Source organism: Haliotis asinina, chromosome 6 (genome assembly GCF_037392515.1).
Source record: "Haliotis asinina isolate JCU_RB_2024 chromosome 6, JCU_Hal_asi_v2, whole genome shotgun sequence".
In the NCBI taxonomy this organism is placed as follows: Eukaryota; Metazoa; Mollusca; class Gastropoda; order Lepetellida; family Haliotidae; genus Haliotis; species Haliotis asinina.
The window spans coordinates 28,312,572-28,327,598 of record NC_090285.1 but is presented as its reverse complement, the minus strand read 5'-3'; the positions used below and the strand labels follow the sequence as shown (position 1 = coordinate 28,327,598).

Here is a 15,027-nt window from a genome sequence, read left to right as displayed (position 1 = left end):
AATTCGGACCTAGTCTCAAATGGGAGGGATGGGCTTCGTTTCTGGAGCATTTACAGATATTTGTTAGTTATCATTTTATAGTTTCCATGGAAGCGATTTCTGACTCAGTCTTATCTCTTAGTAGATATATGAGACAGATTTTGAAATGGTGCCGTTTGCTGTTTACAGATATATGGCATTTATGATTTTCGTGAACTTCCACAGAAACAAGTCCGACTTAATCTAAAAATACATCAAGTTACTGTCAGATGATTTGTGCTTTCAAATATGTGAGGGCCAGGAACCTTATGTCATCTTGTGATGACTCTTGTTTATGAGGATATGCTTGTTTCAAGTTGTGCGTTGTGCTTGTGTTTTATTAAATCAGAAATGATTAAACCACAAGTGCTTAAAACTTTATTGTGAAGACATCCATTTCCAAGTTTTAACTGAAGTGTCATTGCAAATGCAGTGAAATCAAAATGGTTCAGGATGGATATGTCTGACTTGAAAATTATGGGTTATTCATCTTGTGCAATCCCTTTCTTGTTATCCCTCTGGCATGTAATGTGCTGGGATATAGTCAACGCCTCGTCCAACCGTAATCATTTTGTTTTCTGGAGCATAACTCAGAAACCATTCAATATTTTTAGACCAAAATTGATAGATATAATCATCTGAACCTATAGTTTTGACATTTATATTTTTTTATCCCCCTGGAGCCGAACTCAAAAACCATTCAATATTTTTCTGCAAAACTTGGTAGATACATCAGTCAGAACCTAAAGTGGTCCCTTTTTTTTTTATTTACAGGTTTTTGTGATTTATTATTTTCTCGGTTTCAGTGGAAACATTTCTGACATAGTCTCAAAAGTGAGAGGTGTATTTCATTTCCAGAGCAGAACCCTAGAACTTCTTTATATCTGTCAGTAAAAGTAGGCAGATATGTGTGGCAGACCCCAAAGTGGTGCCTTTTGGTTTTGAAAGGTTGTTGTGATGTATTATTGTCATGGTTTCCATGGAAACATTTCAGACTTAGTCTCAAAATGAAGGGATGGGCTTCATTCCCAGAGCAGAACTCGAAAACCATTTCATATCTTTCAACTGATCTTGGTAGATATATGAGACAGATCATGAAATTGTGAATTTGCTGATTACAGATATATGGCATTTATAATTTTCATGAATTGCATGGAAACAATTCAAACTTAGTCTAAAAAGACTGTGAGTAACTGCCAAATGATTTGTCCTTTCAAACATGTCGGGGCAGGGGGGATATGTCATCTTCTGATGACTCTTGTTTTCATTGTAGAAAGTGGTGTTTGATTAAAAGGCATTTCTGTATTCTAGTTGCCATCAGCTCACATGAACCTGGGTGCTATCCTTCATATCAACGGGAAGTTGGCTGAGGCTGAGCGCAGCTACCTCTCTGCTCTTAAACTGAAACCTGATGATTCTATGACCCTGGCAAACCTACAGAAGCTGCGAAACCTCATGTCCAGCCTGGAAAGGAAGGGGTCTCCATGATGTCTTTCTTTCACATTCAAATGATATTTTATCATTACATAAAGTTGTGTTAATTTCATTCCAGGTGACTTTTGCATGACAATGTGTTGAATATGTATGAAAACCAATAATGCAGATCGATAACAAGAATTTGAACTGTCTCTGTCATATTCACTGCTTCAGATTGGATGGAAGATGGGAAAGTTTACCAGGATTCAGAAGGTACCCAAGTATTTCATGCTGACATGACTAAGTTTACTACTTGTCTTCACTGATCAAGCAGGAATTTTCCTGTTTGAAACAGTGACTCAATGCATAATTGTTAATATCTAATGTTATGTGGATATTTGGTGCATTAACATTTAAGTCCCAACCAAAGTTGATACCAATGTTCAGCTGTTTCTAGTGCAGAGTTATATCTTTACTGTGTTTTCTGTCAACTGTTAAATGATGTTGCTATTTATGATCTGTGTATGTAAGACTTGATAACATTCCTACTACTGGCACCTCATTAGCTGTCAGGATATTTATCACATGCCACAGGAAGATTTAGCCTTGCATGGGGAGAGGTATACATTTATATAGAAATATATTTAACTACACATATAATCTCTATGCAAATTGTTGTCATTGCTCACACAGAGAGTTTGTGTTTGTATCATCGCGCTGTGGTAGTGAAGAAACATCATACATAATATCATACATAAACTGTGCCTTGACTTATCTCAGACCTGTGATTGTGTTGAGCTATACCATATGAACCTGTAGTCTGCACACCAGAGATTAGCCAGCTTATAAGGACTATCACGATAAGTGATAATCAAAATGTGCCAAACAGTCTGTATAACCAGTCATCTGGACCCTTGATAAAAGATCCAACATTTTCTATTGATATACAATGGAAAACCAATATGTGCCACAATGCCAAAACCATGTAGCTTACATATGGATTCAAATGATGGATAAGAGATGAGTAAGCATTTCTGGAGTGTCTTTATGTTCCAAAATTTAGAAAATCCATCACATTCTCTTGACATCAGTAAGAAATGTGTAGATAACTACCTCTGGAATAACCTAATTATGTTTACGTGGAATGTTATGTTTAGTCCACCTTGTCTGCAGCGTTTGTAGAGATACTATAAGTTGTTCAGTGGCCATGAGAGTGGCATGGGTTGATGTACCCTCAGTGTTTGTTCATGCTCCCTGAGTCCAAAGGGGGAGGGGAAGATAAACAAACATTGAGGGTACATCAACCAATGGGCCTGTATTTATCTTGCCGAACACCTCAATGTTACTTTTGAACTTTATGAAGCATTGGTACCGCATCATGCACTTCAGCCAACGTGTGTGTGTCGAATGATTCAAATCTTGCATCATATTGTTTTCCCCCGCTGGTATTGTCTTAGTCAAGTTGCCGCAGTGTACTTCCCCTTCTTAATATTCACAGGAAACTACATTTCAACTTTTTGTCAAAATTTATTTAATGGAATGCTAGGCGTTGCAGTTGACACAAGAAAAACAGATTTAGAGTTATTTCCCTTCCATCAATTTGCATTTGCAAACCATTGGTAATTTCCGTGCATCGTGAGTGATTCAATGTTATTTGAGATGAAGAAGCACTACCACGTTTTACTGAATGAGTTGCCATAGGCACTTCTCGCTTGTAAGTGGGGTACATTAAAAATAATAGAAGGGTGCTTAGCCAAATAGAAAACAACATTTCTGTGTCAGGTAAGATAATGTTATTTGAGATATGCGTTTGCCCTTCTGTGGCCTGTTTTGACATCATGAACCTTTTCACATTTTAATTCACCTGAATGCAAAATAAGTGATCTTATGATGTTTCGTGCTTTTTTCAAACACTGTAGTGTGAACATTCACCTTTCTTCTCTGTATCTGCAATGGCTCTGGTCCTGATACATCACATGGATGATTCCTGGAATCAGGTCTGTAAAATATACTCATGAAATTTTGTAGTGTGTCCATGTGTGGTTGTTATGGCAGTCTTATGAGAAGTGTTATACTTATCAAGTACTGTCATGTATCATGATGAAATATGAATAGTACTATTGGGTCTTTGGATTAAAAGCACATTATGTAACCATTAGTGTACCTTATTTTTTCAACCCATGCTGCTTAGATCTGTGTCTTTACACACTGCCTATCTTGTTTCACATTGTTTCCTCATAAGATTGGGTGTATATTCCAGATGTACTCTTAAAATAAAATAGGGGATATCCAGAAACAATACAAACTGCTGAAATGCACTGCTGTTGTTATGAGAGGTAACCAGTGTACGTTAATAACAGGCCCATTGCCTACACATGAACATCAACAGTTCATATGGGCGGCTTATCTGACTGCCCTAGTTCACTTGTAAAAGATATAGACTCTCAAAAGTGGAAATGGCCGTTTGTGATTTTTGTCTCAATAATGAGTCATTGCTCCACCAAACCTCAGGCATTCAGCAATTCATCATGGCATGCTCCTAATCAACCGTCCAATGACAATTTGGGGCAATCTGTCCCACTCCTCTTGCAGCAGCCGCGGCCAATTCTTGCAGTGTTGTCCGTTGATGTCGACGAACACGTCTCCCGATCATGTCCCAGATATATTCTATAGGGGAAAAGTCAGGACTCATGGCTTGCCAAGCATATGGACAATATGGGGACGCTTGAGGTAGTCATTCACAACACAAGTGCTATGGGCACGGGCATTATCATCTTGAAAGATGAAATGTAGACTGCACATTATTGAGCAAAGGGCAGAACTATCGGTGCCAGGATGCAGTCACGGTAGTACAAGTCCGTTCTGCCAGTCATGGTGATTCCACCCCACCACCCCCTCGACAGACCCACGCCTGAATCTGTCATGCTGTCTGACGTTGACATTAGCATGATGCTCATTTACACACCTCCAAACATGAGCATGCCTATTGGTGAAATCAAGAGTAAATCTGGACTCAGCAGAGAGCATTTCATGCGCCCATCAATGATTAGGCCAATTTCTATGCTGCCTACACCATTGACACCTGTTTGCCATGTGCTTGCGAGTTAATGGAGGCACAACACGCAGTCACAGCACATGCAAATGGGCTGCATAGAGCTGATTTCTAATCATTTGGGGTGTAACTTGAAGTCCTGTAACTTGGTGCAAATTTACAGAAAACTGATTGGCCGCTTGTGACCTGCGTACAAATGTATCAATCCTGGGTTTGTGTAGTGGCCTTCGGACAACCTGAATGAGATCGATCATCAACATTGTGTTTGTTGGTACCAGTTCCACAGTCTGCTGATCACAGACTGTGACACATTAAGCATGTTGGCTACTGCTTACTGTGTAGAATCAATTTGAAGCATGCCAATAGCACGTAGAAGTTCCATCATGTTGAAAATGTCTCATTGCAAATTTAATGTAACACATTAAAGCAAAGATATGGTACACAGTAAACCTTATTCAAGAACTGATAAGAAAGCAAACTTGGATAGGATAAATCAGCATGCGACAGTTTTCATCAACCCTTCCTTGAGGTGTCATATTTGACAGCGAACCCCTGCCACGTGTATGGCTCTAATGCATGTCGAACGTGCAGGTCTGTGGTTCCGTTGGGGCAATAAGTTCTTCATCTGTGAACATACTGTCAAAGCATGTCAAGTGTCCATGACTATTTATCGTATCACAACCGGCACAGGTATTGGCATTTCATTATCCCCTACTTTTTTTTAAGAGTATATTTTCCTGTTTAAACATATCAGTTTTTGTCATTTTAGTAGTGCTTATTGCATTTGACAATAAAACAAACAAATATGTACATATAAAAACAAAGAACTCTCGGTTCAATGTGACAGTTTATTGAGCAGCAGATTTAACATGCTTGTACTAGTATCAACATGCCATTTAAACACAGCTGTCAAATTAAGCATCACTAACTGCATCATAGGCAGACACAACCCAGCTCTTGTGGAAAGGTTTCATGACACACTTATCAGATCTACTGCCTTTCTTGTTGTCTGCCTTTCATATTTTGCTCAGACCTCCATGGGTTTTTAGGGCGTTTTGTGCTAATACTGTTCTCTGTACCCCTTGAGATCCAACAGCATTACAGAAACTTGTTCCTAAAAGCCATAAGCGACACCACATATGTTACTTTCTTATTAAACTGGTTCAAAAGGTAGGGTTACTGAACTGAAAGTGAATAGTGGTGCATGCATGCGTGTGTCAGTATGTGCATGCATGCACTCACGCATGCACGCACACACACACACACACACACACATACATATAGTAAAGAAGAAAGTGCTGTTTTCAACACCACTTATGAATATGTTTGTGGAGGATGGAAATACATACCAGTTATCAGTTATCTTTTTTGAGGTTTACAATTATATAACATTACATTACTGCTGTTCTGTTTACTTTTCCTACTCAGTTAGCAATGTAGTAGTCTAGCAACTTAAAATTGTATTCAAATTAGTTACAGTTTCTTTTCTTCGTTCCAAATAAACAAATCTGTATGTATGTGTTTGAAAAAAAGTGTAATCCTCTGAAAGGTTTAGTTAGATGTCACTTTTCTATATTTAGAATTAGAATTGGTTTTTTATCTGTGATTTTACCTTTTGATAGTTTAGGGGTTTTTTTTAGATTTATTGTGTGTGTATAGATATTTACGAACATATGTTATACAAATATGATATGAAACTCTGTGTTAAGTTCATTATATAATGAAGATATATCGCTGTGTTATAAAGTAGAGTCAGGAATGCTGTGTTATGTAGGGGCTACAGGTGGACATATGTACAGTATCTCACCAAGACTATGGAGAAACTACAGAAAACACCCCAAGGAATAAGAGCCTTCATTGTTCATTTACAATTATTATGAATCCTGATATTTTAAGATGTTAGAAGGAAAATTCCATTGGCACTCAGAAGTGATTAGTATTCAGATAAAAATCTACCATGTCCTTTCAGCAAAGGCTTTTGTTTGTGTGCTGAATGCCATGTGCTGTAGTTACATTTGTAAACATGCATTTAGTGTTATTCATTCAGTAAATTGATGTGACAAATGCATGTTGTTGTAGTCCTGCAAGAGGCATGAAGTCAGTGATTCATTTTGAGATGCACAGGCTACTTTTTGTTTTGCTTCCATTGTGAATTACTGTGCTGCAGTACATGAACCTATATACTCCTATAAGGTTATTGCCTCACCAGCCAGTAACATCTGTGAGATATGCAAGACTTACCCTTTTAAATGGCTCATCCGGGTCCTATACACTGGAACATTCCCCAAGCTTCTTAGCCCAGATGCCCATGAGGTTTTCATCCTTGCAGTAACTTTACTGTACTGTTCAGGTTGCTTTCTTGTATGAAATATGGGTTTTCATTTTATGGCCACCCACATTTCTAAATACATTAGTCGTGGACGTTAGCCACGTGATGTGTATTTAATTTGCGAATGTCATGTGCTGATTTATGACCTGCTGGTGGTGTCAAAGTGACCTTGTGTACATGAGTGTTGAAATAGCATGTTACCTGTCTCATGGTTGTGAGAAAATCTTTAGTCATTCCTTGACATTCTTGCATGTTACCTCTATACTCCATCAATGCATACTGCTGATGGCATCTTTCCTCTACACAGTACATAATCATTAACTAGGGTTAGATGTACATCACATTGGATGCAAAAACAGACATTTTCCCTGGTAATGAATACTATGAGGCTTAATACTTTCTTTGTAAAAACAATCCAGGATCCATGTAACTTTATTGTTGGAACCACATTTTTTACTAAGGCAAAACAAAATTTTCTCAAGTTTTATGTTACAATATTAATTTTCTTTTTGTTACAAGCAGAAGCAGTGATTCATCCATGATTGTCTGCACGTTGATGATTGACACAAATGAATTCTGTTGGGCCTGTTTCATCTGAAGTATATTCTTATGGTTGTTTTTGAAAATTATTTACATAAAATGTAATGCAGGGGGATATAGTCAATGCCTCGTCTGTCTGTCCATCAGTCTGTCTGTCTGTCCGTCTGTCCGTAATCATTTCCAGAGCATAACTCAGAAACCGTTCAATATTTTTAGACCCAAATTGATAGATATAATAATCACAACCTATAGTTGTGCCTTTTGCTATTTACAGAGTTTTGGCATTTTTATTTTTTTTTTGTTTTTCCATGGAACATTTTGGTGTTAGTCTAATGGTGGGATGGGCTTCGTTTCCGGAACGAAACTCAAAAAACGTTAAATAATTTTCTGCAAAACTTGCTAGATATGTGTTGCAGACCCCAAAGTGGTGCCTTTTGCTATTTACAGATTTTTATGATTTATTATTTTCTCGGTTTCGATGCGTTGGGATTCGTTTCTGGAGCGTAACTCAAAAACTGTTCAAATATTTTTCTGAAAAAACTTGTCACATACATCAGTCAGAACCTAAACCGGTGCCTTTTGGTACTTACAGGTTTTTGTGATCTACTATTTCCTCGGTTTTCCATGGATACGTTTCAGACTTAGTCTCAAAATGGAGAGCTGGACTTCGTTTCCGGAGCAGAACTCAAAATCTGTTCTTTATTTTTCTGCCAAACTTGGTAGATATACCAATCAGAAGCCAAAATGGTGCCTTTTGCTATTTACAGGTTTTTGTGACTTCTTAGTTTCTTGCTTTCCATGGAAACGATTCAGACTTTGTCTCAAAAGTGAGAGGTGTGTTTCATTTCCCGAGCACATCTCAAAAAGTTCCTAATATCTGTCAGCAAAACTTGGTAGATATATGTGGCAGACCCCAACGTGTTGCCTTTTGCTATTTACAGGATTTTGTGATTTATAATTTTCATGGAAACGTTTTGGACTTCTGTCAAAATGGACAGAAGGGCTTCATTTCCGGAGCACAACTAGAAACCTATTTAATATCTTTCTGCAAAACTTGGCAGATATGTGTGGTAGACCCCAAAGTTGCCTTTTGCTATTTACAGATTTTTGTGATTTATCATTTTTCCAGTTTCCGTGGAAATGATTCTGACTTAGTCTCAAAATGGAGGGATGGGCTTTGTTTCCGGAGCACAAATAGAAAACTATTTAATATCTGTAATATATGTCATATTTGGGATTTCACTTTCTTAGTAAAGTACAAATTCTAGTACTTTTTGGGTTGAGTCCCATCCAAAAAGTACTAGAATTTGTACTTTACTAAGAAAGTGAAATCCCAAATATGACATATGTTACATTTGACCACTTTCTAAATGGCACCGTGTAATCATATTTAATATCTTACAGGAAAACTTGGCAGATATTTGAGGGAGACCACAAGGTGGTGCCTTTTTCTATTTACAATCTTTTGGCATTTTTATTTTTCACAGTTTCCATTGAAACAATTCTGACTCAAAATGGAGGGATAGGCTTTGTTTCCAGAGCACAAAACGAAAACCATTTCATATCTTTTAACAGATCTTGGCAGTTATATGACACAGATGTTGAAGTGGTGCCTTTTGCTGTGTAGAGATATATGGCATTTTATTTTTCATGACTTCCATGGAAACGATTCAAACTTAATCTAAGAAAACATCAAGTAACTGTCAGATGATTTGTCCTTTCAAATATCTGATATTTTTGCTTCATTTGGTCAATTATGTAGTTAATATGTGAAAGTGTGACATCTGTTCAACTAAGTTGGCCCTAACTACAGGCACAGTGGTTGGAAGATAGGAAACATAAAAAAGGACTTTACTGAGGTGAGATTAGTGCAGAAATGAGCAATGTTTTATCATTTTTTATTTGTTTTGCGTTTTTGGGGGGTTTTTTGGTTTAAATTTGTTTGTCAAAGGGACTTGTTTGGATTAGACCATGGCTGAATTGTGTGCAATGATATTGTATAACAAAGAACACATTTTTAATGCCCATTTGATCTTAGCTTAAGTATAAACTGTGCTCATATGAAAAACTAAAATAACTTTAATACTGAAACTAGTAAGGATGTAGCTACCACTACTCTCTATCACTGAGAAAACAAATAGGTAGGATGGGTTACATGTCTCAAAAACAAAACCAGGATTGGCTGGAGGATAGCGATATCAATTAAGATAATATAATTCAGGTGGTTGTGTTCATGCTACCTTTATGCAATAGGATGATTGATTCAAGCTTTTCTCTGGATATCATACTCTTTAACATATCTCCACATAAAGCTTACGAAGAAATGGCACATAAGATTTTTATCATAGATGAGACATAGTGAACACACATGAAAAGCATCAAATATTTATAAAATGACCCCTTGTGCCTAGAGCCAGCACATGTATTTCATGCCAGGTTTGTCAACGGTCTGTTATACCTCTTTGAGTGACTGGATTGACATCATAGTGTGATCTATTGTTTTCAGCAGCTATTCATATTTTGAGTAATCAAAATTACAATATTCCTCCCATAATGCTATTTGCAGTTGTGTAAATGTTTGGGATATAGCCTTAAAACATTTATTTTTTTCTATTTCCGACAGTACGTCAGTATGCTACTCAGATGTTTGTTTGGGGTTTTTATTTCAGCTGAGATAAAGTTTTGACACCTGTCTCATGTTCTTGTATGTGTTGCTTTACTTATTTGTTATTTCAGAGCTGATGTTGCTAATTTTGATTTTTGCCATTGTATTATCTTTATACTTCTTTGAAAACCATATTGCATCATAGGCAATAAAATCGGTTTCATAAAAATATGTGTTTGCTAGTCTTTCTTGAACATACTCTACCGTACTGGTTAAATAGAAAGAACATTGTGTTTTCACCAACACCTGCCATTATGTTCAGTATTTACAAGTGGCATCAATCCCCTTAACAGTTCAGACATGTTTGACATGTTTCTTTAGAATTTATTTACCAAACTGAAACATACTACTAACAAAACGATGGGAACACCCTAATACTTGACAGTTACATGTACTGTAAATCATGAAATTATAGTGTCACAAATTTAATGCAAGGGTCTTGTCTAAAATGTGTCACAGGATTAATGTGAGCTTAGAAATCTGTGTTCATGATAAACTTAATATTTGATGTTTATTTTCTTTTCACACTTGTTATTCTACAAATAACCTGAATTTAGTTGATGTTTTGATTTTTGCTGCCATGTTTGATCACGTGATTGCTTGCTACTACATAGTCTGACTTGAAAGACTTCAATTATTTGTATGAAAGATATCTAAATTGTTCTTACATTCTGTATTATGATGATTTTAAAATGAAGAACAGAGATTTGTGTTGTCTATATTAAAATTAAGTTCTCCAAAGTAGACATGGTGAGACTGAAATGTGTCATTGTAACATACAGGAAGAGTACTCCTATTTCACTATAATATAATGCTTGCGCATAAATTTCATGATTTAAATGTGCTGAGGCCATTTATGCTGTAAGGTAAATCCAACTTTTTGTGTGCAGTAATGGCACTTTAAACTGTGTTGGAAGATGCAAAGAAAACAGCGAAGAACAAGGGTGTCAAAACTGACTTGCACCATGGTTGATTCAAATGCCGAAATATTATACCCTAATGCATGTAGGAGACAGACTTTCCAATGCAATGTTTCCTCCAAAAGAAACAGCACTGAAGCTTAAGAACTTCTTCATCTTGCACAGCGCAGACCATTAAGCACCCAAGGCCATTGCATGGTTACAGAATGGTAATTCCATGAGAAGTGTTATTCATCTTCAGGTGTCTGCCTTTGTCATTCACAGACTGAGGGACAGGTTCTAGGCCACAGACAGAGTGCAGGAGAGTCCTCACTTTGGAAGACCCAGAAAAACACGAACAATGTGTGCGACAGTTTTCGATGTACAGAGCTTTGGTAACATTGCATAAATGGCAAAGTGTTGTCTGTATGAAAGCTGTTCACCTCAAAGTTACAATGATGGGTTTTAGGCAAGTCATAAGGGAAACATTGTTTATTGTTATCACTAGAAACCTAATGAGAGTGCATATATGCCCCAGAATATATCTATGCATATCCAAGACCAAAATGTTGTAAAAGAGTGACATTGTGCCTTATTAGTTATTAAAAAATAGTGAAATGACAGTGCTACTCACCCACTTAGCTAAACTGGCCTGAACCTATATAATGATATTTAAGATGTTACAGTCACAGACATCGGCATGAAGATCAGAATAACTTCTGAATCGTTACAAGATCATTCCTACTCTGCTCACAAATTTAAGTGAGTGAGTTTAGTTTTACGCCACACTCAACAATAATATATGGCCTGTAAATAATTGAGTCTGGACCAGACAATCCAGTGATCAACAACATGAGCATCAATCTGCGCAATTGGGAATGTGTCAACCAAGTCAGGAAGCTTGAACACCGTCGCCTTTTATAGCATGCATGGGTTGCTGAAGGCCTATTCTTCACGGCTCCAAATTTAAGTAACTTTCAAGTGATTGAATGAGATGTATTGTTGTTGCTTCTGTGGTCTGCACTTTTCCTGCAGCTGTAAGAGTGATGCTGATGACATTACTTCATGTTGATATCTTGTCCACTCAGTGAAAATCTAAATTCATACCCCGTTTACAGTTCTCCTTCAGTACCATGTCACATGAGAGACCACATGAGATTGCTCATGTGCAACCGGGTTCCAGTGCAAATGTGGAATTGGCTTCGAAGTCACAGAAGAATTTCTTCACTGTACAAATCGGATTATTTGTGTGTCCATCAAGTTTCCGTTGACGCGAGGCATGGTGAAAGTGTTTAAAACTTTTTCCCTTCACCTTTCCGACAATTACATGGAAGGTGGCAGCAGCAGTAATTGTGAACTTTTCAACTCTTTATTGTTATTTGGGAAAGGCTTCACCACCTCATGGCACAGCCATATTGGCTAAGCTACAGCACAAACTGCTGGGACAGTCTTTGTCTACCGGAAAGCAGGAGATGGGCATGAGATCAATTTTGTCAATTTGTAGCCACAAGAAGGGGGAAAAATAGTTTCAAAGGAAACTACCCTGCGAATAGAAAAAGTGGAAAAATCTGTAAGAGCTGTCAAAGTAACCCCTGTAGGGGACAGTGAGAGTACACCTTCCACAAGTGGGAAAGGTGACAACAATCCTGTGGATCAGTGTACAAAACTTCTGCAGAGAATGGAAGATGACCACAGAATAGCTATCACAGAAGTGCTGGACAAAGTGTCTGAATTACAAAACCATCCAATTTTTCACTCTGAATCAGGAGATTGTGATCAGAGCGACGTTTTTAGTTAAATGCCAATGGGGATGACCCCGGGACGGCCGGAGAAAATACCGCTGGACCAAGCTGTGTAACTTGATCTCAAGCTTTCGAGCGGCAGGCCGAGGAGAGGGGAGACGGAGTGGCCTCTCTTAGCAAGGTGGCAACGTCCTGTGACAAGCTGAAGGGCGGTATCATCGACAAGATTGCAGATTCTTTTCGACTCGTGGACCGCCGGTTGAAGCAGGATTAGCTGGCTTGCTAGATGGCCTTCTAATTAACAGGCTGGACATGTGGGATAGACACATCAGACCCAACAATTGTCTTAAGTTGAAGCCGCCGAGAGTGAATAATGAAATCTGGCGAATTATTTACCCTGAAAGCAGATTGCAGGACATAAAAAATGCAAGACACTTTCTGTAGAGGGCTCAACACTAAGGCAGTTGACAGTCTGTGTAAAATTGACTTTTCAGATGTCTCCTCCACTGTGACTCAGTGGATAGTTTTGCCTTGATTACCTATGCCAACTTTGAAACGCAGGGATGCCATTCGTGGTGACTTAAGAACTGAATACAAACCCTTGTGAGCCAATGCCAACCCTATAACTGAATATCTCTTTGGAGATAACTTGTCAGATCAAATAAAAAAACTGTCAGACACAAAGAAAATGGTCAGTAAAGTGAGCAGTTCCACACCTGCTTACCATCCTTACAGACAAGACAGGTTTGTCAACAGGCCCCCTTTGTACCGAGGGGGTAGAAGTGGCTCACAGCAACAGAGAGGTAGGGGTCGTTTCTTTGGGGACAGAGTCACCCAGTTCCAACCACCAATGTTCAACAGAAACTCTCGCAGGGGAATGAAGAAGGAACACCAAGATTATTGATGGTGAGTTCCTCAGATAAAGTGGATGTCAATGTGGCAGGTAGATTGTCATCACACATTAAAGCATGGTGAAGTATCACATCAGATCCATACATTCTCAATATTGTGAAAGGGTATCATATTGAATTTATAGACATCCCCTCACAACTGAACCAAACTAGGTGGAAAGCAAGCGGAATTTCTTGACCAGGAAGTGTCAAAGATGTTACAGAAAGCAGTGTTAGAAATAGCTCATCCTTCTGACATGGCTGATGACCAGTATGTCAGCACAGTCTTTCTTGTTCCCAAGCCTGACAAAAGTTTCAGAGTTATCCTCAATTTGAAATTACTCAATCACTCTGTAGAAAAATGTCATTTCAAAATGGAACATTTATCATCAGCAATTAGACTAGTAAAATAAGTATTACAGTATGCTGTTTTGTCATTGTATGACGAAGGAAAACATGAGTTGTGAACATAAGTGTGTGCGTGCGTGCGTGCTTGCGTGCGTGCGTGCGTGCATGCGTGCGTGCGTGTGTGTGTGTGCCGTGGAGCACTACTTACAAATGGACCAAGAGAGGCACATGCATATCATTATCATTCATTCAAAAATGTAACAAACATGATCAGTTATTTTCAGTGTTTGATCAGGGCATAGATACTCAGAGATCGAACTGAGAACAATAACATATGACTTAAAATATGGCTGAGAGGAAGCAAGGTCTATAGGTTAATGGTCAACGGTTGTTGTAAATAGGTTTTGTTAGCGGCGATATTTACATCGTCATACTTAATTACCGGCAATTTTGATGAGAATTAATATGAATGAGTAGGTCTATGTTTGAAACAAGAGGGGGCGAAAATATCAATCGATTCGAGTACATGTGTATCGTGTATCGCGTATCATCTGAGGTACGTATGGGTTGCCCAGGATGACATGTCCAAGATTAAATAGAAAAGATTCAAATAGACTTGTAAACAGACTCCACAACTCATGTTGATGAAATGCCTTGCTAGTTTACCATGCTCCCTCAGCCTCGTTTCACTGAAAGGGACATCAAGAAAGTGTGAGTGAGTGAGAAAATGATAACAGTTCACTTGTACGGCATTTTCCAACACAGAATATCACGTTCAAACCCCTTTTTACCACGGCAGTTGTTAATCCAAATGGGAGTATACACGATCCAAGCTGTCTATCTAGTGCTGAAAGGTTAAGTCGCATCGCCATCTTTTTCTGCCTGGTATCCATCCACTGCTGGTTGACCTGGGGCACATTTACAACAACTTCACTTGCCACCAGATGTATTTTATGTGCATCAGTCAGTGACATTCAGTAGATGACACAACATTCCACTGTATGGCAAGACTCAAGATGAAAACAAAGCATACTATACTCTGCAGAAAGGAACGAAAGGTGAAGAACGTAATTTCAATATCAGTTTGGTTTGTTGATTATTATCACTCAGCAACCTAGGGAAGTTCGA

General features: G+C 38.2%; 1 protein-coding gene across 2 annotated transcripts in view; it reads left to right on the top strand.

Annotated features, from left to right (window-relative positions):
• The window catches only part of LOC137288065 (protein O-mannosyl-transferase TMTC2-like), a 214,831-nt gene extending 211,245 nt beyond the window's left edge, over positions 1-3,586 (top strand). The window contains exon 13 of one of the 2 annotated variants that reach the window (XM_067820442.1): positions 1,330-3,586. In XM_067820442.1, coding sequence (XP_067676543.1) covers positions 1,330-1,506 — 177 coding nt within the window. In that variant the 3' untranslated portion in view covers positions 1,507-3,586. The remainder of the gene's footprint in view (positions 1-1,329) is intronic. The other variant, XM_067820443.1, reaches the window with a different exon arrangement.
• The last annotated feature ends 11,441 nt before the right edge of the window (positions 3,587-15,027 follow it).